This window comes from Mus caroli, chromosome 4 (genome assembly GCF_900094665.2).
Source record: "Mus caroli chromosome 4, CAROLI_EIJ_v1.1, whole genome shotgun sequence".
In the NCBI taxonomy this organism is placed as follows: domain Eukaryota; kingdom Metazoa; phylum Chordata; class Mammalia; order Rodentia; family Muridae; genus Mus; species Mus caroli.
In genome coordinates this window covers 138352603-138376530 of record NC_034573.1, presented here as the reverse complement: position 1 = coordinate 138376530, position 23928 = coordinate 138352603, and the positions used below count along the sequence as shown (strand labels likewise).

The window sequence follows — 23928 nt, the reverse complement described above, 5'->3', positions numbered from 1 at the left end:
ATCATTTACTGACAGTCTGGTGTCTGACAAGGTGGAGACAACCACTTCATTATGCATTCTGCAAGTTAGAACAGTGTGTGCTCTCTGGGTCCAGAAGATCCCCACAGTCATCTAAATCCTCGCTTGGTGAAACTTAAGAGCTCCTCTCACTAGACTAGAACTTAGGCAAGGTGTTTACAAGGGCCAACAATGACCCAAGAAGCTACTGCCAAAGCAGTCACAATCCACACTGACCACCCCCAACCTCCCTTCCAGGAACACTCCAGAAGCCTAGCCTACTCTTCTCTGTGGTTGATGCTATGTATCAAGGCCACACTCCAGAAGCCTAGCCTACTCTTCTCTGTGGTGGATACTATGTATCAAGGCCACACTCCAGAAGCCTAGCCTACTCTTCTCTGTGGTGGATATTATGTATCAAGGCCATTCAATAAGGAATGCAGATGAGTGCTTAGGAATCAAAGGACACACACACAGACACACACAGACAGACACACAGACAGACACACACAGACACACAGACACACAGACACACACACACACACACACACACACACACACACACACACGATAACTTTGTTTCCTTTCCATGCTGGACAGTCAGGATGCGCATTTCTCACCTGCTGGGCCAAGGAGAAGAGATCCTGATGTAGAGCCAACACTGCCCTGTAAAAGGCTCCATCGTGGGTGTCCCTCGGGATCATGCAGGTGTACTCCTCCATGCTGTCCCACTGACCTAGGAAAACAAACACAGGACAGAGAGTCATGGGACAGCTGGCCCAGAGAACTCCCTTTACAGCTTCTCCAGGTTAAGACAAAATCACATTCTTCCCTACAAGTGAGCACCTCACAGCTCAATGAAATACTGGGAAATTACATTTTCCTTTAAGCAATTGAAAATGGCCATCATACAATTAGAAGACAGGCTTTGACAAACTGTTTGCCCTTTTCACTGTGGCAATATCCTAGCCACAAATATTTGAAAATAATCCATTACAGCAGAGAGATGGGCTGGTCACTGTGCAGTGATCTCTTGTGTCATGTTAGAATGGAGAAATGGCTGCCCCAGGGAGAGGTATGTACTTCCTCCCCTGGTGCTGAGCAGGCATCCAACGTTAATCCTGCCAACACCATCTGCAGAAGAGACACCAGCCTCATTAGGTGCAAACTGCAGGGCTGCTGTTTTTACAAGGCATTTTCCAGCATTCCACTCCCAACTATTGGTTCATCCATTACCAACGCCTCTGGGCAAAAGCAGACAGCGATAGATGACTCCTCAGGAAGCAATTTGTTTTTAAAAGCCATTCTGGACGAAGCCCAGGGCTTACGACAGCAAAGCATAGAAGAGCAGTGACTGGGGGGCTGTGGGGGGTGGGACTACAATGATGACGATGACACGGAGGGGGCAGTTGCTACTCTGCTCTAGGCTCCGGGATGGTTCTGCACACGCCACATCCTGTCTCTCCTCTCCTGTCCCATCAAGAAATGCAGAGTTGGAGGCTAGAGGAATGGCTCAGCAGTGAAGAGCTTATACGGCTCTTGGAGAGAAGCAGAGTTTGGTTCCCAGAACCTACATGAGGTTGTCTCACAACCACCCCTAACTCCAGCTCCAGGAGGATCTGACCCTGTGGCCCCTGCTGACACCTGCACTCACACGCTTATAGCTACAGACACATAAACATAATTAAAAATGAGCAAACAGCCAGGCGTGGTGGTGCACGCCTTTAATCCCAGCACTCGGGAGGCAGAGGCAGGCGGATTTCTGAGTTCGAGACCAGCCTGGTCTACAAAGTGAGTTCCAGGACAGCCAGGGCTATACAGAGAAACCCTGTCTCGAAAAAACAAACAAACAAAACAAAAAAATGAGCAAACAAACAAAAAGCAAAAGAACTGGAAGCCTCAGTTAGGGTGTAGTGTCAAAAGTCTACATATCTGGACTAGGTAGGGCAGAATGCACCTTTAAATCCAGCACTGGGGAGGCAGAGGCAGGTGGTGAGTTCCACGACAGCCAGGGCCATAAGATGAAACTCCATCTAAAAAATAAACAAAATATCTTTATAACAGGCTCTAGTAGCAGGGAAAACCGATAAAACGTGATTGAAATGTTTGTGACTGTTGGAGAAGGCGGTGGCATGTGGGACATCATTGTTCCAGTCAGTTATACACATGTAGTGAAAGACCTATAAACATTAAGAAACAAAGTGAAGGGGCTGGTGAGATGGCTCAGTGAGTAAGAGCACTGACTGCTCTTCCGATGGTCCAGAGTTCAATTCCCAGCAACCACATGGTGGCTCACAACCATCTGTAGCGAGATCTGATGCCCTCTTCTGGAGTGTCTGAAGACAGCTACAGTGTACTTACATATAATAAATAAATAAATCTTAAAAAAGAAAGAAAAGAAACAAAGCGAGACAGACAACTCCCTTCTGCCTTCTATCCTATCTGAGGCACAGGGGGTAGGTGGTGCTCTAACCACATACAGATCACGTGGTGAAAAGGTACCGCACACACAAGCAGCACAGGGAAAGCTAAGGCAAGAAAGCCAAGTGCCAAATTCCACCACGACATAAATAAATCTACTTCCTTATCCCTGTTTTCTGTCACAGGGCTTCTAAAACCCTGGAGTTTTCTGTGGGGCGAGACTGGAGACTGTTTTTTAACAAGATACTAGGACTGCAACCCACCCACAAGCTGGCGAGCTGCAGCAATTTCCTCTGAGATAAAGATGCCATCTCTGAGGAAAGCTCCTTAGGACTCAGGATGTTTTGAAGGAGGGTTGGGTGTGGGGTGGTCCACGCTGCCAGGAAGCTCTGAAAACTCCTGAAGTAACCAAAGCTCCAGGAAGTTCCTGAAACTCGTCATCCGCACCAGCCCCTCCCTCCATCCCTCCCTCCCTCCCCAAGCACTAAGATGTTTTGACACTCAAGACAAGCTGAGCTGCCTGCCAGAGACTCCAACCTGTTTAGCTATCTGCAAATTGTGCAGTGAACGTTTTCATGAGCTGCTACCTAGCTGGGGTGGGCTTTTATAAGCTACCCCTGACCCATATTGCTATAAGGGACGCCACAGGCATTCACAGAGCTGGCCTTTGGAGGCATCCTGTTGTTTCCTGTAAGAGGAGAGCAATGCCACTGGTGTCTAACATGAGTGTAGATGTGGGCCTGAGTCCCTGAACTGTCAGGGGTGATAGCTTACCCACATCTCAATCCCAATCTCACTTACTGAGCTATTTTTACCCATGCCTCAGGAGTTTGTCAAAATGACAGTGAAAATGTACAGATGGAGGGCATCAGTACATTGGCACAGATGGCCTTTACATTCTTACAGACTGTTATCCCTGCATCACGGCAGCTCATTCTTTGATATACCAGAGTCCCCAGCTTGGCTTACCTAAACCCCATGCTGCAGCAGCAGCCATCCGGGCCATCTTAGCCTGGGTCTCATCATTAACCAGAGTCCACTTTTCACAGCACTGCTGATGAAGCTGGCCCCTGGAGGAAGAGAAGCGTGCAGTCAGGTTAGCAGAACTTTGCTCTACAACCCATGAATTTCTTCTGGGCTAGCCAGGGCCCACAGTAACTGGTTGCCTTGAACTTGGGAGCCTCAAAACAGAGAAGAGAATGGATTGTTTGTGGTTTCTAGGGTCTAGTGAGAGTTTATAAAGCAGAATGCAGTGTCTAACTCTGTGTGATATAAAATATCTTCGGGCTGGTGAGATGGCTCAGTGGGTAAGAGCACCCGACTGCTCTTCCGAAGGTCCAGAGTTCAACTCCCAGCAACCACATGGTGGCTCACAACCATCCGTAACGAGATCTGGCGCCCTCTTCTGGACTGTCTGAAGACAGCTACAGTGTACTTACATATAATAAATAAATAAATCTTTAAAAAAAAAAATATCTTCAACATCTGGTGCCTTAATAACTACTAAGTTAATTTTTGTCCTCTCAGTACAGGCTCGGGTCTTTTTATGTGGCAGGTCTACAGAGAAAGCAATCTAAGAGAAACATCTGAACATTCCTTTTGAGGGCAAAGCTACAGAGAAGGCCGGCTCTTACAAATACTACTAATGTCTGACTTCAGTCTGAGATGAACTCAATCTATGCAGAAATAAGGTCCCATCAACCAAACACCGGGAAGCCACTTGCTCTCAGAGTGGTGCACAGTTATTAAGGGTATAGGAAAGGACTGAGAGGGTTTTAAAGGTTTTATTTTAAATTAAAGAAACAAAATAAATTGAGCATTTGTTCTTTTTTTTTTTCCCCAATCTCTCTTTTTTAATGCAAACACTAAACTTCTCTTCCTTTGGATACAGCAGAAAAATTCAAAGAAGGAACAAACAAATGGGCCTGTGGGGAGCACCAGGTGAGCTGTTCACGCCCTGAGTAACTCCATAGCTGAGCTATGCTCACAGGGAGAAAGGACCTTATAAACACAGAAATGTTACAAACCAGACAAGCCCCCCACTTCCCTGTGGAGAAGCAAGCACTAAATCACACTTGAACATCCGAGTAACATTAAAAACTGTAGTTAAACAGCTACTGAACTTAAGGGTGTGGCAGGAAAGGCCCCTCCTCTGTTGGCCCAGGTTGGTGAAATACTTTGGGTGCGAGGTAAAAGATCAGCAAGAGAGGAGCTGTGCTGAGGGACAGTGCTGACCCACGCCCAGAGCTAAGAACCAGGCACAGAGGCTGCGAGTAGAGAGAAGGGGCCAGGCACAGCTCACAGAAGGCTCTGGTCTGACTGTCAATGGCAGAACCTGTTAGCTCTGCAGAGCTGGGACAACATTAGGTGGATGCCACCCACTGGCTTTCCCCACAGAGTGGATGGACAGGGCACTGGGCTCAAGCCCTCAATCTTCACACAGGTAGGCCTCCTCTTCCTGGTCAGCCCCCTCATCACTCACTTCCTGTACTTTCTGGTGCAGCTCTTTTGTCTGTGCTTCAGCCAACTTGGTTTCTGCTTTCTGGGAGAGCTGGCGCACCTCTTGTACCTGTGACTTCACCAACTGGATGTGATTCCTGGCAGTTATGGAGGCCTGATCTGCTCCAGTTTGATAGGCAACCTCTGCAGCCATCTCTGAAAGGCCAACCACTGTCATCCAAGTGGTCTCCAACTTCAAGTATTCCTGCTGTTTTGAAGTCATCTCAACTCTGGCTCCTATAATCACCTGCCACACCTCATCTTCCTCCTGGGAATTCATCTTCCCAAGTAAACTTGTACATTGTCAATACAGAGACACTAACGTGTAAACAGCCTTAGTATACTCGGTGATTGCTTCAATCAGCGCGTACGTGGTTTGAGACAGAAAGGTAGAGGTGCTATCTGTTACCAAAGACACAGCCCTCCTCATCAATGCTTCCTTACTGAGCGACTGAGGCTCCGATTTCTGAGCAATAGGCGCACACAGTGCCACGCCAAATCCAGTCAACACAGTTTTGTGCCATGGTTTTATCAATTCTGAGAAACAGCGTTTCTTAGAGTTTGCCAAGACAGGAAAACGCTGTCTGTACCTGAACAGAGAGCTGACGCTCCGAGTCACCCAACTCCTCAGAGCCGCCATCCCGCAGCAGACCGACGCCGGACGCCAAACTGAGCATTTGTATGTGTGACTTTTGTGCAAGTACTTGTGGAGTCCAGCAGAGGTGTGTGTGTCCTCTGGAGCTGGAGCTGGAGCAGGTCGTGAGCACCTCCACTCGGGGGCTTGGGCTCCGTGCAAGACTGATGAGCCAGCCCTTCAGCTCTCTCTCGAGCTGTCTGTTTTTAACACAGAATTTTATGTAGCTCAGGATGGCCACAAATTTACTATGCAGCCAAGGTTGGCCTTGAAATCCTGATCCTTAGGCCAACAGTGGTGGTGTACGCTTTTAGTCCCAGCACTTGGGAGGCAGAGGAAGGCAGATGTCTGAGTTCGAGGCCAGCCTGGTCTACAGCGTGAGTTCCAGAACAGCTAGGGCAACACAGAGAAACCCTGTCTCAAAAAACAAAAACAAAAACAAACAAACAAACAAAATTCTGATCCTCTTGTCTCTACCTCTCAAGTGCTGGGATTACTGGCATACACATTATGACCACCTAGATAATGAGATATGAAGAGTGCTTAAGAAATTCCAATAGGGGCTAGAGAGATGGTTCAGTGGGTAAGAGCACTGGCTGTTTTTCCAGAGGACCCAGGTTCAGTTCTCAGCACCCACACGGAAGCTTACAACTGACCTAAAGTCATCTTGGAACCTTTACGGCTACAAGGCACAAATGTGGTGCACATGCATATATATACACATGCACACAAAGAAAACACTCAGACACAAAAATACAACTTAAAATAAAAATTTAAAAAGTCCCAAAATAAAAAAAGAACAGAACCACACCAAGAATAGTGATCTTCATTTTGTTGAGACAGGGTCCCACTTTGTAGCTCAAGCAGACCTACAACTCATTATGTAGCCTAGGATGCCCTCAAACTTGAGACAATTCCCTTGCTCCAGCCTCTCCATTACCACAGGTGTGAGTCACCATGCCTGACACGAAAAGAAACTTCTATGGCTAGTTAGGAATGTGTGTGCCCTCTTAGGGTCTGCAGTGTGGCTCAGTGGTCCTGGGCTCAAACCCCAGCCAAATAGAGAACAAGTGAACAGGAGAGAAATCACACAACTGTTGCCTCCACTTCCCATGTCTGTACTGCGCTAGGGCAAGCCCTGAGTTCACAGGAGCTTCAAGATACAGCAAGGAGCCTCTTCCACCTCTCCTTTTGGAGAGACACACAGCTTGGAAGTCGATTCAAAGGCAACAGCACAAGTTCTAAGGGGCCTGCCCAGGCTGGAAGCCTGATAGGACATAGGCCACACTGTTACTAAAGGACCAATTTCTTTCTTTAAAATAAATAAAACGTTGACATTGAATTTATTTATTTGTGTGGGTCAGAGCACAGGATCAACTGACTGGTGCATTTTTGTTAGGAGAAAGATACCATCATTATCTGTAAATGATCCTACCAGGCTGCAATTTCAATCTTTAAAAATTTTACATTTTTATTGCAGTGTGGCACTTCATAAAGACAATTTCTTTGAATTCACATGCTCTGAGTATATTCACCTCAGTGAGAATTCCAGTTCATGTCTGTGCTGTGTGTGTGGCGGGAAGACTGTCAGTGAGCACACATGTGTGGAGGCTGGAGGCTGATACTGGGTGTCTTCCTATCAGATAGTCGGCCTCCATCTGGTGTTTAGAGACAGGTCTCTCTGAACCCAGAACTCTATCACCGGCCAGTCTGCTGGCTAGTCAACCCCAGGGATCTGCTCCTCCGTCTTCCAGCTCAGCTGTGGACATGGGTGCTACGGGTCCAAAAGCAAGTCTCATGCTTACATGCCAGCTACTTTACTGAGCCATCTTCCCAGCTCAGAATTCCATTGTTTTTATGGTTTGGTGGCCACAGGCAAGTTAGCCTTCCTCCACTGCTGCGACGCCAGGGGTTAAGGGATTTTGCTTTTTCCCTTTTCAACAGGAGGCAAGAAGAAGTGAACATAGAGCACATGACCCCCACTACAGAGCAACAGGCAGGGATCCCTCACTTGCTTACAAACACTGGCACTGACTGGAGCAGAGAGCACTGAGGGTGGGGGAGGGGGATGACTGCTAGACTGAGTCTGAGCCCCTTGAGAAGAAAAGAGAAGAAGCTCTAGGAATCTGACCTCCCACCCAGTGAGGCTGCTGCAGCAGGAGGCTTAGTAAGCCCTTTCATTTGGAGTACTTTCCCTAGCTGGCCGCCCTGTGCTTATTTTAAAGGCACACAGGGCACTGACTCCTGCTAAGGTGCTGGGCTCCATCTCTAATTAGCACCCAGAAGGCAAATGAGCACAGAAAGGGGCAATTTTACCCTCACTGCTGAGTCCCTGTGGTTGATTCTGATGGAGCCTTCCTTCAGTGGATGCCTGCCTCAGGCAGGTTCAGAATACGTGCTCACACAGAAAGACACTCAGAAAATGCACACTAAACAGAACGGATTAAATAAGCCTTATCAGAAACCTGGAAAGGGCAGGAAGGAGTTCTGCTTCTCTCATCTCCTTTAATGTCTCTTTTAGACTTCCACATCCTTAAAGCCCTCACTTGCTTCGTCAGCACTACTAGGCCCTGTAGACTTTGTAGGTAATTATAAAACTGGAAAGAACCCAAGAGAGAGGAGGTGTATAGGAGTGGAAACTGTGGGGGAAGAGGCCAGTGGTACTCACTCTCAGGAGACCTCAGGCTGTGAGCCTGGTATTTAAGGGGGCTGGACAAAACCACATCTCTGCTTTTCCAAGGCATCCACGCTGTCCCTACTTGGTACAGTCAGGGAAAGTATCATCTCTAGTTGAAAAGGAAGGGCAAGAGAAAGGAAAGGCCATGAAAGAGCCCAAGGAAAAGAAACTGTGGTTTTAAAGATAGAGCAGGAGAAGACAGGGATGGCAGCGGAAGGGAAGGAAGGAAAATGACCAGGCAGCTCAGACACAAGGACAGGCCACCAAGGAACAGGTGAAGGAAGAAGTGGGTAAGGCTACAAGGCAGACAGGTCAAAGGTCACCGGGGAGCACGAAAGCCTTTCAGAGCCAATCAGATCCAAATTTTAGGAACATTTACACCTCTTTTACATCTCTTCTAAGCAATGGTTGTAGGACAGCAGAGCTAAAATGAGAACAAACAAATCCCTGTTTTTAGGTAGCATGGCTCACTCTGAACATCGGCCCAGCAGAGCTTGCCATGAAGATGGAAAGTTCTGGGTACATTGTCTGATGAAGGAGCCATCAGCCACGTGTGCTTCTGAGCACTGATGTGAGGCCAGTATGACTGTGGAACTGACTTTACATCTTATTCCATTTTAAAATAGCCAGGAGTAGCCAGTGGCTACTGTTCCAGGGAATGAGGTTCTAGATGCCTGTTGGACTCGAAACACTTAGTTGTATAAACTAGGGAGGCAGATTTGATAGAATACGTTTCCTCCATTCACTGAGGAATAAACATAAAATGTTCATTTTGAAAATACATAAAACAGTAATTTTTAGGTTTCCCAGTTCTAGATAATTAGACAATTTTCAATTGTTTTTGTCTGTTCACTCACCCATCTACCCATCTGCCATCTGTGTGTGTATAATTTATTTGGACCCATGTGTGTATACAGAGGCCAGAAGTCAATGTCAGATTTCTCCTTCAGTTGCTCTCTGTCATACTGATTGAATGACAGTGTGTAAATGTGTTTATGTGTGTGCTGTTCACGCACACACATGGGAGTGTGCTGAGTGTGTGTGTGTAGGCCAGTGGAGGATGTCAAGTGTCCTGTGCTATCACTGTCTGCCTTAATTACTTGGATACAGTGACTTTTTTTAATTAAACAAAAAGTTTTATATGTATGGGTGTTTTGCCTGCAAGTATGCCTGCATGTGTACCATGTGTATGCCTGGTGCCCACAGAGACCAGAAGGGGGCATTAGATCCCTGGAACTAGAGTTCCTGACAGCTATAAGCTGCCCTGTGGGTGCTGGGAATCAAACCCAGGTTCTCTGGAAGAGCAGTCAGTGTTTTAACAGCTGAGTTGCCTCTCGGTCTCCCCAAAAAGGTTTTTCCCTGAGCCTGGAGCCAGGCTGGCTGTGTAAGTCTGGCAAAGCTCTTGTCTCTCCCCACCACAGTGCTTGCTTACCAGCCCTGCATGTGCCAAGCCCAGCTCTCCATGTGGCCCTGGGATATGAAGGAGCCCTCATGCTCTGCAGCTCAAGGGAGCCTTCTCTCCACCTGCCACCTTGCCCCTTATTTTCTGAAACAGGATTTCTTTCTGAGCCCAGAACTCACCAACAGGGCAGGATTGGCGGGCCAGAGGCACTAGAGATCCACGGGTTTGTTTCTCTAGCTCTACGACTCTGCCTGGGCACTCGGGGATCTGAACTCAGATCCCTGTGCTTGTTGTACAGCATACACTTTACTGACTGACCCATCTTCCCAGCCTCTCTGTCTATCTGAAATTCTCTTTTGTTGTTGTTTTTCTATGTAGAGTTGGCTGTCCTGGAACTCACTCTATAGACAAGGTTGAGTTTGAACTCAGAGATCCACCTGCCTCTGCCTCCCAAGTGCTGGGATTAAAGGTGTGAACCACCATCACCCAGGTGAAATTCTTGTTTGTGGCTAAATTTATTGACATTAAATTATCATGCAAAACCACTATGCTATGTTCTCTCCTGGGGATTATAACTACCATTATAGAGAACTAAAAGCCACAGTGACTTTCCCAAAGAGTGATAGGTAATTAGCTGGATGGAACTTACTATGTAGACCAGGCTGGTCTCAAACTCACAGAGGTCCACCTGCCTTAAAGGCAGCCTAGCCCCCAAAGAGCTGATCATTAGAATCTGTTTTTTAAAAACGTATGATTTATTTCTTTCTATTTATGTGTATGGGTATTCTGCCTGCATGTGCGTGTCTGTGTACCATGTGCATGCAGTGCTTGAAGAGGCCAAAAGAGGGCACTGGATCCTTTGGTAGAAGATTGCCAGCTGCTCTGGATTCTGGGAAGAGAACCCAGGTCCTCTGGCAAGAGTAGCCAGTGCTTTTAGCTGCTAAAAGCCATCGCTCCAGACCCAAGAGCTAATTATTAAAAAAATTAAAGCTGTAAAATGAGTTCTTTAGCAGATCTGCCAAGGTCAGGAGAACAAGAGAACAGATGGGTGGAGAGAGTGCAGTGCCCAGGGTCACATGGCTCTTCTACCTGGACCATTATGCAGGGTAAGAAACCAAAAAGCATAAAACAGTGAAGCTGCAGACAGTGGCTCACAGCCCCAATTCTACCACTAGGGTGGTTGAGGCAAGAGAACTGCCACAAGTTCAAGTCAGTCTAGGCTAGACAAGTTCCAGGCCAGTATTGGCTATAAGGTGAGAGTGACTCAAACACCAAAGCAAACCAAAGAAAGCAAACCCAGACCAAGGAACAGAGGTCAGAAACACCACAGCTGTGGATGCTTCCTGGAATGCATCGGGTGACACAGAGCAAGAGTCTGAGGTGAGATCAGTTAGGGAGCAGACTCACTGGCGAGATGAGCCTAGCCACTCAACTCAGGTCATCACCCCAGTGAAGCTCACCATTCCCCCAAGGCCTCGAGGCAGCGCATGCGGCCCAGCATCAGCTCCGGGTCTTCCTTGTTTGTGTCCATCTTCTTGTCGTAGGCCACGAGAGCATCCTCCCACTCATGCAGCTTCTCATACCAGGTGGCCTGGATCTCCTGCAGAGAGCAAGGGTAAGCTCTGAGTCCTCACACTCTCCTACGCTGCACCATACTCATCACATGCTTCCCTATCAGCATGTCCCAGCTGAGACCGACAAGCACTTATCTGGACCTGGGTTCTTCGGCAGAGGTAGAGATGCTAGTTCCTGCACACACTAATGGCTGATCCTGAATCCCAAGATACTGAGAGCACGTGGTGAAGGGTCCAGCTCCATTCCCATCACTTTGGTACATAGGGGACACCTGCAGGGAGAGTGGGACCCCAACCACAGGTCCTGCACTCCAGTCTGCTGCACTGATAACCCGGGGCTGTGTGACAGGCACAGCAGCCCAGGCCATAGCTGCTTCTTTGTAGAAGCCTTTGATTCTCCGAATTCTTAACGCATTTCTAAACTTTTAGGAAATAATTTAAAATACAACACAATGCTACTACTTAAAATTCTCTGGACAACCTTTTATCCTTCTACAGTCTTCCACCCAACATTCCCAACATTCCCTCCTATGTAGTACTTGGCACCTCTACCTCTGTCAAGGCCAAAGGAGGGATTCCATTATTCTGGCTGACAGAGTGCCACGCTGATGGTGAGTAGTGTCCACAGGAGTAAGGGAAGTTCCTCAGTCTGGAAGTTCCAGACAGAATCTTCAGAGCCTGTTTTATGTGTTTTCTGTCTGCCTTTGAGTTTCTTCATCAGCTCAGTGGGAGACTATCTCTGTACCAGGGCTATAAGCTCTCCAGACGGTCGGTCCTTAAAGAACAGCATGATTCTGAGGTGGAACCTGTACTTGATAAGTACAGGGCCCACATTAGTTTCCCCTGCTTCTTTCTCGCCTTTCTAGATAAAACTGATGTTTATAGAGCAGATACAGAAAAAAAAAAATCAACACTCTGCTGTGTGGCCTGAACCCAGGTAAGAGCCACGTCTACTGTGCAATGCTGACGGCATTTTCTTCCAATATTCCCTTTGCCTGTGCACTACTGCCAGTGGGGTTTGCGGAGATCAGCCTATCTAAGGTAAACTAAACTTCATCTTTAAGCCAACAATAATGCCTCTATTTTGCCTACATATAAAAGAGAGCCTTAGCCCTACTGCCAGTGGGGTTTGCGGAGATCAGCCTATCTAAGGTAAACTAAACTTCATCTTTAAGCCAACAATAATGCCTCTGTTTTGCCTACATATAAAAGAGAGCTTGGAGAAGAATGGCTTAGAGACAGTGTAGAGGGAGGGACACTGGGGAGGAATGGCTTAGAGACAGTGTAGAGGGACATTCTAAGATGAAGGACATCACAGATAAATGTCCCAGGCTGAGTTTCTGCTCGAGGAGCCAGTGGCTGATGAGTGGCACACTCTGTGAACCAGCAGAAAGTAGAGGGTGCAGCATATGGTGCAGGTCAAGCAGGGGGCAGGACATTTTGAATTGCAATGGGTTGGAGAAACTCTAAGGTTTAAGCAATGAATCACACAAATTCTAATGAGATTGCTGTTACATAAATTGTGCTGAGAAAGCACAGGCTCTGCCAAGAAAAGGCAAACCATTGTCAAGCTTAATACGATTCAGCTACCTAAATATAACAGAAAACCTGCCATGGTTTAGCAATAACCCAGAGCTAATGGCCACCTTTAGAACCTGGAGATGGAGAGCCTTTCATTTATGGCTCTGAGCACTGGAGCATGAGCCATCTGCTGGCAGATCACCCGAGCACCAGATGTGTGAAGAGCCCTTGTTTCCCTCAGACTCAAGGGGGCCCAAGCTCTGGGGATATTGCAACAGAGTACAGCCTGGTCTGAGGAGCACACGGTGTGCTTTCTGCTTCCGCAAACAAAGGCGTGGCAAAGACGCTGAGATGTCATTCTTTGTGTTCTGTTGTCATCTGGAGAGAGGCTGCCCTTAGTCTGTTTACAGGCAGTATGTGTTTAAGATGGTGAAAGAAAGCCTGTTGTTCCAGGCCAATGAGGCACAGTGCTGGACATCAGACAGAAGATCACGGCAAACCACTCTAAGTGACCTACACAATTAATAAAAGGCTCCCCATCAAATATATGGACCTGGAGTTTCCTGAACCTCCGGGGTCCCAGTGTTAAACTGATTAAGTTAGTGCTTTATAAATTCATGGTTAATCAAAGCACCCTGTCAAACCACAAGGAATCATGGGAATGATTTGTTTATAAGAGACAAGGACGGCAGCAGAGAAGCACCTACATGAGTAAGAATGCAACAGTCCCTGGGTATCAGATAGAAATTAAAAGGATGCCTTTATTCTCCCCTTGGGGAATTAGCCAGTTTCTAATACACTGTAATGAGTGTGAACTCAGGGACAGGCACAGGGGCTCTGCCATGGGTAACACACAGGTGATGGGCTAGGCCGAATGGTGGTCTTGGTGCTTGCCTGCCCAGAAAATGTCCTGGCCCTGCCTTGTTTTGTTCTGTTAGCTCAGACAGGTGTTCAACCTGCTGGGTCCACAGTCCCCTCACTTGACAAAGGGGATAATGACAATAGCCACTTCGTAGTGTCCCTGTGAGCATGGAGCCAAATGAAGCAGGTGGAGTATCCATCCCAGAGTGAAGCCCATGCTAGGAGTTCACAGCACTCGCCACTGCAGGTCTCTACTCCATGTGAGCGAGTTCTCTCTTGCACTGCACACTTCATCCGTAAGAGTCAGGGGAAGCTGCCATTTAGAGCCTTACTGACTTAAGAAAAAAAACCCACAGAAATCCAAAGTAACTTTCTCAAGGTGGCAGCCAACTGACTTTGGAGCCAAGTCTCTACTTTTTACCTTTCTAGAAAGAAACAGAAGGTGGGCTGGAGAGATGGCTCAGTGGTTAAGAGCACTGACTGCTCTTCCAGAGGTCCTGAATTCAATTCCCAGCAACCACATGGTGGCTCACAACCATCTGTAACGAGATCTGATGCCCTCTTCTGCTGTGTCTGAAGACAGCTACAGTGTGCTCATACATAATAAAATAAATGTATCAATCTTAAAACAAGAAAAGAAAAGAAAGAGAGAAAAAGCACTCACCAGCTCTCCAAAGTGTTTCATGGCGTATTCCAGCACCCCAGAAGCTGCCTCAGGCTGCTGTAGCTTATTGTTAATGCTGGGGGAAGAGAAGGGGTGGTTACACTTCTGCATCTGAGGGGAAGCACTGGGGACACTACAGGCACGGTGGCTCAGCAGCACCTGAGTACGAGTCCCACAGACTCAAGGGTTACTTGTCACCTGTCACTTCCCAGAAAGCTTGAATCTGAGAAAGGGTTCTGGTTTCCTGCCCCCAGTCAGGACAGTCCATGCTAGTATGTGACCCTCTGGGCTTGTTCTCCTGACACCAGAGACTGGCTCCCTTTCGTGCTGTCTGGCAGGCAGCTTGTGGCCAAAGCCTCCCTCGAGCAAGCCAGGCATGTGCTTTACTATTGAGCCATGCCCTCAGCCATGCATCTACGCATTTTAAAACTGAAACTGGAGCGATGGCTCAGGGATTACGAACAGTCCCTGAGTCTTCTATCTGAGAGGATCCAGGTTTGGTTTTCAGCACCCACAGGTCAGCTCACAACTGCCTTTATTTAACCCAAGTTCCAGGGGGATTTACACTCTCATCTGGCCTCTCTGGGCACTGCACATACATTGTGCACATATATACCCACAGGCAAACACTCATTGACATAAAATAAAACTAATTTTTAAAATGACAGAGTTCCTAGGATCTCCATTCACACTGACAGCTTATCATCCAGGGCCCACTATTTTCAAACCCACAGCCTTCTTTGGTCTCTCTTAGGGACTCCCTCCCCCCAACGCTCCCCGCAGTCAGTCTGCAAAAGCAGAGCTTCTAGTGCTGGCCGTCAGGATATGGATAATTTCCACTGGGATTCTGCTTTACTGATGTCATCTGCAGGTGGTGCTGGGGCCCGCAGGGCTGGAGACCTGTACTGTGTGTGGGCTGCTGAGTAGTGCTGCTGGAATGCCTGGTCCCCGGAGTGAAGCAATCAGAGGCTTCAAGATGGCCCTGAATGCGGGAGGAGAGCCACAGTCCCTTAGTCTGAGAGGAACTTGTGCAACTAAGCCAGTACTGAAGCCAACCTGCTACTGGGATGGAAGGCAGGGAATCGGGGAGAGCATCAGGCAGGCAACAATGGCTATATCCAGTTACTGGGCAGCAAAGACCAACATGGGACACACCAACTTGGGAAGTCTTGCTGATTAAACCAACATGGATCTAGTTTATTGCAGAGTACAAACTGTCCACTAGAGTAGAATTAATTTTTAAGTGGTTTTGGGAAATTTCAGGATTTGGGCTCCATGTGGTAATATGGCAAGAGGTTGCTGTTATTAATATATTGTTTTTAATTCCACTACTTTTTTTCCAATAAAACTGAAAGGAACTGCCCAGAAATCTGATGGACTAGAGAAGTTAACATCTGTGCATGTAATAATAGAATGTCTCAGGTTTACAAAGCATAGTTGTAACAATCCTTCCAATCATTTCCTTTGGCCTCACATAGCTGAGAAAATCAGGAAAGAAAGGTTAGAATTAGTTCCCTCTTATTAATGTGGATGCCAAGTCAAAGAAAGGCAACAAGCCCCTAAGCTCACACTGAATCAGAATGCGCTCCCCTGCCCCCCCCCCGCCCCAATGTCTCTATGAATAAGTGGGAGTGGGCTGACAAGATGGCACAAGGCACTTGCTGCCAAGCCTGAGATCTGAGCTTGACCCCCAGAACCCACATGGTATCAGGAAAAACGGACTCTTGGAAACAACACATCACAGCACGTGAGTCCCCTCACCTCAGTGGTCCGCTGTCACAGGGGAGGGTGGACTGCACTGCTAACCAATACTACACTGTCCAGCTCTATCTCTAGTTCTCTAACAAGGTAGTAGTTTTGTTAGGCTAAGACAACAGGAAAAAGGAAGCTGGTACACACTCCCCGAGTCCTGGAATGTCCATTTTTGGTATTCATCAGTGGACTCCTGAGGATGCCGTGGTGAGAGGAACCCTGGTAGGAAGATGAAATGCTCTAACCAGAGTGCTAATTCAGAGAAACAGATTAAAAACAAAAACAAACAAGAAACTCGCACCTCCCACTTTTAGCAGCTGTGTCCTAAACCTTGCGTTCTGGAACACACTCTCTTAAAGAACAAACTACAAACAGTTACAAGAACTTGGCTTGCTTCGAGACTCACTGACATTGTGGTTAAAGAAGAAAACAAACCCACACCAAACAAAACCCTTTGCCTAATCCATTCTGCCACTAATTATGCACAAAAGAGAGTTTAACAATAACTCATCAGAATCAGGAAGTGACAAACCAAATGTTTCACTAGTGCTCCGACTCAGCAACGCAGCCTTGCTGGACAGAGCAGTATAGCACTGCGCATGGAGGGTGTGCGTGGTCATGGAGTCGGGAAGCTTCTTGCCCCCACAGGTTGTTCTTGTGTAGTGGAAAGGAAAACCACTGAAACCTACCTGAGAGAGACAGCCATGAAGAATGAGTGGGCACAACCAGCTAAGCTCAGTCTTGGATCTGAGGCCTACAGGACCCAGACCTTGCTCCAGGGAGCCTGTGTTTTAGAGGTTTTAACGCTTCCTTGGCCTTCTGGGATCCTACCTTCAGGGCCAATGCACTGTGACAGCTCCCTTCGTCAGGCAGAGCACTCACTTCATGGGGCACGTACTACATTTATGTGTGGAATCTCAGCCCTAGGCAGCTGACAGTTAATAACAGACCCAGTAACTACATAAAGAAAGGAGGTCACAGTCTGTGGAGTGCCACGCCACCATTTCAAAGCTACCTTAGAGTTGGTGAGAAGGATCTGGACGACCTGAGTTCAATCCCTGGGACCAACAGTAGCAGGAGAGAACCAAGGTCTGATCATCATCCTCTGTACACCATGTGGATGTCACTTTGTGAGAATAAAAGAATAGGGCATGTGTTCTGCGCTTGTGAAGGAGTCACCTTTGCTCTGAAAAACCCATTTTATGGCACCTGGGTATGTCACGAAGCCCCTTCCATAAGCCCTCCCTGTGTGCCCCTGCCCCCCCAGTGTTAAGGGGCAACTGATCTGAGACTTGGCCTAGCAGCAGGGAGTGCTTGCTACAAAGCAGCTCTCACTGATGCTGGTGGAAGACAGGACAGCACACAACTCCAGAGACTGGTGTTCCGGTGGGCAGCTCGCAGCTCTACACCCACACCCATGGTCCCAGACACGACAGGCCAGTCAGACTTCCCACCACTCATGCTGAGGCCAGAATGCAGGAGTTTTCTGAGCCAAGAAGGGACCAAAGCTCACTGCTGTCTGAACTTAAGCTGCAGGGTATGTCTGTAGCCTCCATTTTCCTTGAGATTACTCGGGCGCTGTCTTACATAGTTATGAATCTACAAAGCAAGTCAAAACTGCTTACCTGCAAATAAATCCAGAGATCACAAACAGACCTGATTTTAGGAAATGAGAAAAATAACTGGGAAAGAGGCTTATTCATTCTGTTCTTTTCTTTTTAAAGTGGGGCTGAATTCAAGAGCTAGAAACGGGACGTTCTTGCCAAATTAGGAAAGCGTTCTCTGGAGCTGAGTGGGCTTAGTGAGTAAGACAAGGCGCTGCCTCAATGTCCTTCACAGACTAGATCACACATGGTGCTTCTTCTCTAGGACTCAAAACTCTTTCCTGAGGCTGGAAAAGCAGGCTGGTGAGACTCCAGAAAGAGGTTCTGAAGTGAGGGGATTATTGCTGCCACAGGGAGAGATGACTGAGAGTCCAGTGGAGCAAGAGGGTCTGACACCTGTGGCCCCCCACTCAGCCTGGCCCTCTGTTCCTTTTCTTATTTTTCTATTTTAATTTTAATTTGTTTTGTTTAGTTTGTTTTGCAAGACAGGGTCTTTCTTTGTAGCCCTGGCTGACCTGTAACTTGCCTCAGAGTTAAGAGGCTCAGGGAGAGCTGTCCACACCAAGCCTGAAGCGAGAGATGCCCAGGCTGACTGGAGCATCTGGGCTCCATCTGAAATGCTTGGGCTTCCCCTGTGCTCCATCAGAAATTTATGAGAATGTTACTGTTTGCTTCCACATGGCCCCGGGCCTTCCTTCTAAGGCAGACTGCTGTCTCCCTTTCACTTGGTTCCCCGTCAAGGAAGGATTCTCTGAATTCCCTTGGCACCGTGCTGATGACACATGCAGCACAGCTGGCAGGAGATGGGTGGAACAGGGTGTCCTGACCAGCCACAAGGAACACCGCTTTGGGTCCCTACCACCTCATCGCACCTTGTCATGGCATAGAACTGCTTCAGACTCCCCTGCTACTTCTCCCAGCACTGAGTCTTAGTTCTGTGCCCAGCAAGGATTAACATCAGAATGGGCTCAAAGGGTTGGTTAACCCTGATGTCCTCATGGGGCAGCTCCAGAGTCTCGGAACAAGAGAATGGTCTGTACAGGGACCACAGCCATAGTCTCTTTCTTCCCTTGGAGCTGAGGCCTGAGCCCAGGGCACTGCACTTGCTAGGCAAGCACTAGACCAGTGAGCTAAATCCCTGACCCCAACCTTCTCTTCTGGAATAGATTAACTTCAAGATGGAAGGACAGCAGTGCAGACAGCAAGCAAAGGGTCATTTGAAACTTAACACATTAGAGGTGAGGTGGGGTCATGTAATGAAGACAGGAAGGAATGTGTTCGGAAACTCTAAAGTCTTTGAATTAATCACCTGAAAAAGGTGAGATGCTCGGTGGGGAAGGGCTCTTGTCACCAAGACTAATGACCCGAGCTTGACTTCCCGAACTCACGTGGCAGAGAGTGAAAACTGACTTCCAAAAGCTGCCCTCAACTTCCACATGTGTGATATACTACACAGATGTGCTAACATTCTCTCTCTCTCTCTCATATACACATACACACACACACACACACAATTAGCTAAATTTAATTTTTTTTTTAAATTTATTTATTATATGTAAGTTCACTGTAGCTATCTTCAGCCACTCCAGAAGAGGGCGCCAGATCTCGTTACGGATGGTTGTGAGCCACCATGTGGTTGCTAGGATTTGAACTCTGGACCTTCGGAAGAGCAGTCGGGTGCTCTTACTAAATTTAATTTTTAAAAAGCTTAGGGAAAGAAAACTTTGGCACTTCCCCTACATAAAAGCAAGGACAGACAGGCCCCATCATAGGTATTCAAACTAGGGCATTTTGGTACCGTTTGCAACTCTTGGGGATCTGTGTTACGAAGACTTAAAAATGGTTGAATGCACAGGGCAGTGGTGGTGCACGCCTTTGATCCCAGCACTTGGGAGGCAGAGGCAGGCGGATTTCTGAGTTCAAGGCCAGCCTGGTCTACAGAGTGAGTTCCAGGACAGCCAGGGCTACACAGAGAAACCCTGTCTCCAAACAAAACAAAACAAACAAACAAAGAAAAACAAACAAAACAAGGAAGGTTGAATGCTTGCTACACAATCATGAAGAGTGGAGTTCAGATCCCAGCACCCACATAACAAGCCAGGCGTCCTGTGCACGCTATAACTGCTCTGAGTGGGATGCAAACACGGCTGGCTGGGACTTGCTGGCTTCTAGTCTAGCTGGTGAAAACACAAACCCGAGGTTCAGGGAGAGACTCTGTCTCAAAGGAATAGTGAAGAGCGATAGAGGCCACCATCTTCTTCTGGTCTTCCTGTGTGTGCACAGGTGTGTGTGCCCCACTTCACATGTGTGCACATTCTCCATTCCCTCTCCTCAAATCAATCTTTATTAAATGGTGGGTGTGCTAGGCACAGTAGCACATGATTATAATCCTAGCGTTTAGAACGCTGAGGTGGGACTGTAAACTAAAATAAAAAGTTCATGTAAAACACGTGGTTATGTTTCACAAAGGTTCCTGATGTCTTAATCCCAGAGTTTCCTCTGAAGCACAAGCTCTCCAGCATTCTCCTCCCTCGCTTTGGGCAGCTACTATGTGTCTGTCATATCCAGAGGATGTGTTAAGTGCACTTGAGACTGTGTGATCCTCATGGCTAAAGAGAGTAACTGGTAACAGGCATCTAAGTGAGGAAAACAGATAAAAGAACTTTGCCTTTAGAAGATGAAGAAGAGGGCTAGAGAGATGGTTCAGCAGTTAAGATTGCTCTTCCAAAGGTCCTGAGTTCAAATCCCAGCAACCACAAAGTGGTTCACAACCATTTGTAATGAGACAGGATGCCCTGTTCTAGTGTGTCTGAAAACAGCTACAGTGTACTTACATAACAAATAAATAAATCTTAAAAAAAAAAAAGGAAAAGGAAGTTGATGAGGGTGAATGTATCTTCTATAAAATTTTCATTTGCTTATTTTATTACTTGGTTTTCTGAGATAGTCTTCCTGTGTAGCCAAGGCTCGCCCTTGAATGTAAGTGGTATTCATAGGTCAGTCAGAATGCTGGGAACACAGGCATAGGCTACCATGCTTGACAAAGCATCTTTGTAATTTGGTGGAGAAGGGAGACACAGAGGCCAACATGTTTTTTGGTGGCCCAAGGGGCTGGTGACTATACCTAGGGCCTCACACATGAGTTAGGCAGTGCTATCCCACTGACCTCCATCTCTAGCCTTCCCAGCCCAAATTAAGAAATATTATGGGTAGGGAAGCTCCTTACAATATAATTTTAACTGCAAAATAATCCCGGCTATCCATATTAAATTAATTCTGCACAGTGATGCCCAGCAAATGCCCCTGCATTCTGACTTTGCACATAACAAAGGCATTTTCTATTTACTGAGATACTTCATACTTCTTGTTTTGTGAGTTTTGAAATGGTCTCACTATGTAGCCCAGGTTAACTTTGAACTTTCTATACTCTTGGCTCAGTCTCTGCAGTGTGGGCTATCACAATTGCTGTCACAATTCTTTTTAATGCTATGCCACCAAGCCACCACCAAGAGGATCCAGCTGGCTGGCAGTGGTGCCCGGTTGGTCCAGAACACAAGGAAAGCCGAACATGCACGCACAACTCCATGCTCTCCCCGCTCAGTGACTGCTCCTGCGCAAGCGGGCAGGACTGCCTCTGGAAACTGTCCTGGAGGCTAGGCCCTGCCTGCCCATAGGCTGCAGACATCTGGCTGGAGGTGGGCCTTGTACCTAATACAGCCTAGCGTGTGGCACAGGTTGGTTCAAGCCTCAGAGTGTCAAGGCACAGAATCAGCGCGGGCTAGGTTTCCAACTGCGGGCCTGTCGGAGGCATGCTGTAAAAGTGATGAATGGCTGTCACATTTCCAAGGCTCTGGCTGATTTAGGGAGCTATTGGCAGGCACACTGCTCCCAGCGTGTCAGCCAGTTAATTACTTCCAACTTTATCTTTTTTGTCAGTGCTTCTTGACAAATTAGCTGTTATCTTTTTACTCTGCCCCCCCCCTTCTGGGGACGCCTGGGGGGTCTCCTCCCCTTCCTGCTTCTTCCTATCCAGAGTGAAATGAGGAACTTAAGAGAGAGACTTGGAAAGAAGCTGTTGGAGAGGGCTCCAAAGGTCAACCTGAAGCTAGTTTGATCTATCTGGATGCAAAACACACTGGGTATTTTGGGTGAAGTCTTATCTTGGCTTCTGGACAGCCAAGATCTGGGACTTGGTCTAGCCAGTGGATGCAGTTGAGAAACAAACGGATTGGCATGGTATGATCAGGCAGCTTCTACATATACCTTCTGTAAAAGCAATGTGGGCTAGCCCTACACCCTGTTAGGGACAGGGCCACATTGTAGGAATACTGATGCCCCTTCTGAGGTCAGAGGAAAGAAGTTTTTTTTTTTTTTTTTTTTGATAAGGAGGAAGCTTAGGATAGAGAGGTGGCACACCATACCTGGATAGCAAGACTCACAAGCAGTGAAATGTCCCAAAGCATTTTGGAGACACCAGTGGTGTCACCACTCCAGTACTCCAAGGCCATGGAGATAAACACCAGAGAGAGGGATGTTAAGACCCAGAGCAGGAATTAGAGGAAGCACATGTCCCCCAGAGTCCCACCTCCATCTGACAAGTTCCAGTAAGGTATTCTACCTTGGGCTTCCTGCTAAGTGCCAGATGCAGCTACCATAGCAGATAGACAGACTTGTCCTTCACAGAGCTTACAGCAGACAGAAAAACGGCAAACCAAAGAAATGGCATGGTGATGGAGACAGGGGAAAGGAGAACGACAGACGGCTGCCAGGCTGGGAGGCAGGGATCACCCCCATGAGATGCCTCCTCCACTCAGGCTCGTCCCTGTGTTGTATGTGCGCCATCTACTTTTAAACACATTTCTAGAAGAGGGAGATAGGAAAGAATGTCCCTAAGTGCACAGGTAGATGGATATCAGAGAAAAGACATAGTTGGGACTTCCACTAGACCAAGAAATCACAGGGCAGTGCACTGTTGCTCCCAGGTGCTTCCTACTGCACATCCCACTCCTCAGGGCAACTGTCACCGACTTCTAACACAGCCTGCTGGTCTTTTATTTTTTAAAGATTTATTTTTATTTTATATGTATGTATTTGTCTGCAGAGATGTCTGTGCACATTCATATACCTACAGAAGTCAGATGAGGGCACTGGAGCCTCTGGAACTGGGGCTGTGACCCACCATACGGATGCTGGGAATCAAACCCTGGTCCTCTGCAAGAGCAACAAGTGCTGTTAGCCCCTGAGCCGTCTCCCCAGCACTTCGCTTGTTAGTTTCTGAATGCTGTGTGAGCACTCAACAGTATGCTTGGTCAGACACACCACGCTGTTGTATGTATGCCACAGTAGGTTTTCCTTCCTATTGTGGGACAGCTATTTCATTGGTGAGGCAGTACAGTTTGCCATGAGACTGCTGACGGATGTTTGAACAGATTTCAGTGCTTGGTTACTGTGAGTGGCCTTTCTATGAACACCCCTGAATGTGTCTTGCAGGTCACAGGCTGTGCTCAGCTCTGTGAGACATCCTGCTGGTTTTACTGTTTATGGTTCCCTCAGTAATACAAGAAAACCAAGAAAACTCAGGCAATCTATTTTCCTGTTAAAATGTGATATTTTCAGCTTTTCCACCCCTGCTCTTCTGGCTGGTATGTAGTGGTGCCTTGTTATGGTTGAAATGTGAGTTTCCACGCTGATTCATGAAATGGCAGAGCTTGCACATGTTTATGTACCTTTCAGATCTCTTCCATCATGAACCCTGGCTTGCTCCCATGCTCTGCTGGGTGGGGACATCTTTATTCCCACTGGACCTGGTATACACAAGAGCACACATTGCAAACACTGCCTGACTTCATATTCCTTCTCAGTGCTGCTGGCTGAAAAGAAATGACTACTTTCTTACCTCTTTTTTTTTTTTTTTNGGCTGTCCTGGAACTCACTCTGTAGACCAGGCTGGCCTCGAACTCAGAAATCCGCCTGCCTCTGCCTCCCGAGTGCTGGGATTAAAGGCATGCATCACCATGCCCAGTGCTCTTTCTTCTTTTTAAACATATGAGTGTTCTGTCTGTATGTACACCTGCATGTCAGAAGAGAGGATCAGGTTCCTTTATAAATGGTTGTGAACTACCATGTGGTTGCTGGGATTTGAACTCAGGACCGTCAGTGCTGAGCAGTCAGTGCTCTTAGCTGCTGCACGGTCTCTCCAGCCCTTCCATTTCTTTCTACCATGCAGCTCTTGCCATGCTGCTACTTGCTGTGTAGTTCAGGTGGTCAAACCCTTACAATCCTCTTGCCTCTGCCTCTGAGTGCTGGGAGATTAGGAGAGCGC

General features: G+C 47.4%; 1 protein-coding gene and 1 pseudogene across 1 annotated transcript in view; both read right to left on the bottom strand.

The window, feature by feature from the left end:
- Mtor (mechanistic target of rapamycin kinase) overlaps positions 1–23928 on the bottom strand; it is a 111088-nt gene that overhangs the window by 32080 nt on the left and 55080 nt on the right. The window contains exons 29-32 of the mRNA XM_021160177.2: positions 14251–14326; positions 11091–11230; positions 3388–3488; positions 618–733 (exon numbers count right to left, since the gene is read on the bottom strand). Of these exons, the coding sequence (XP_021015836.1) occupies positions 618–733; positions 3388–3488; positions 11091–11230; positions 14251–14326 (433 nt within the window). The remainder of the gene's footprint in view (positions 1–617; positions 734–3387; positions 3489–11090; positions 11231–14250; positions 14327–23928) is intronic.
- LOC110292682 lies at positions 4612–5593 on the bottom strand (annotated as a pseudogene).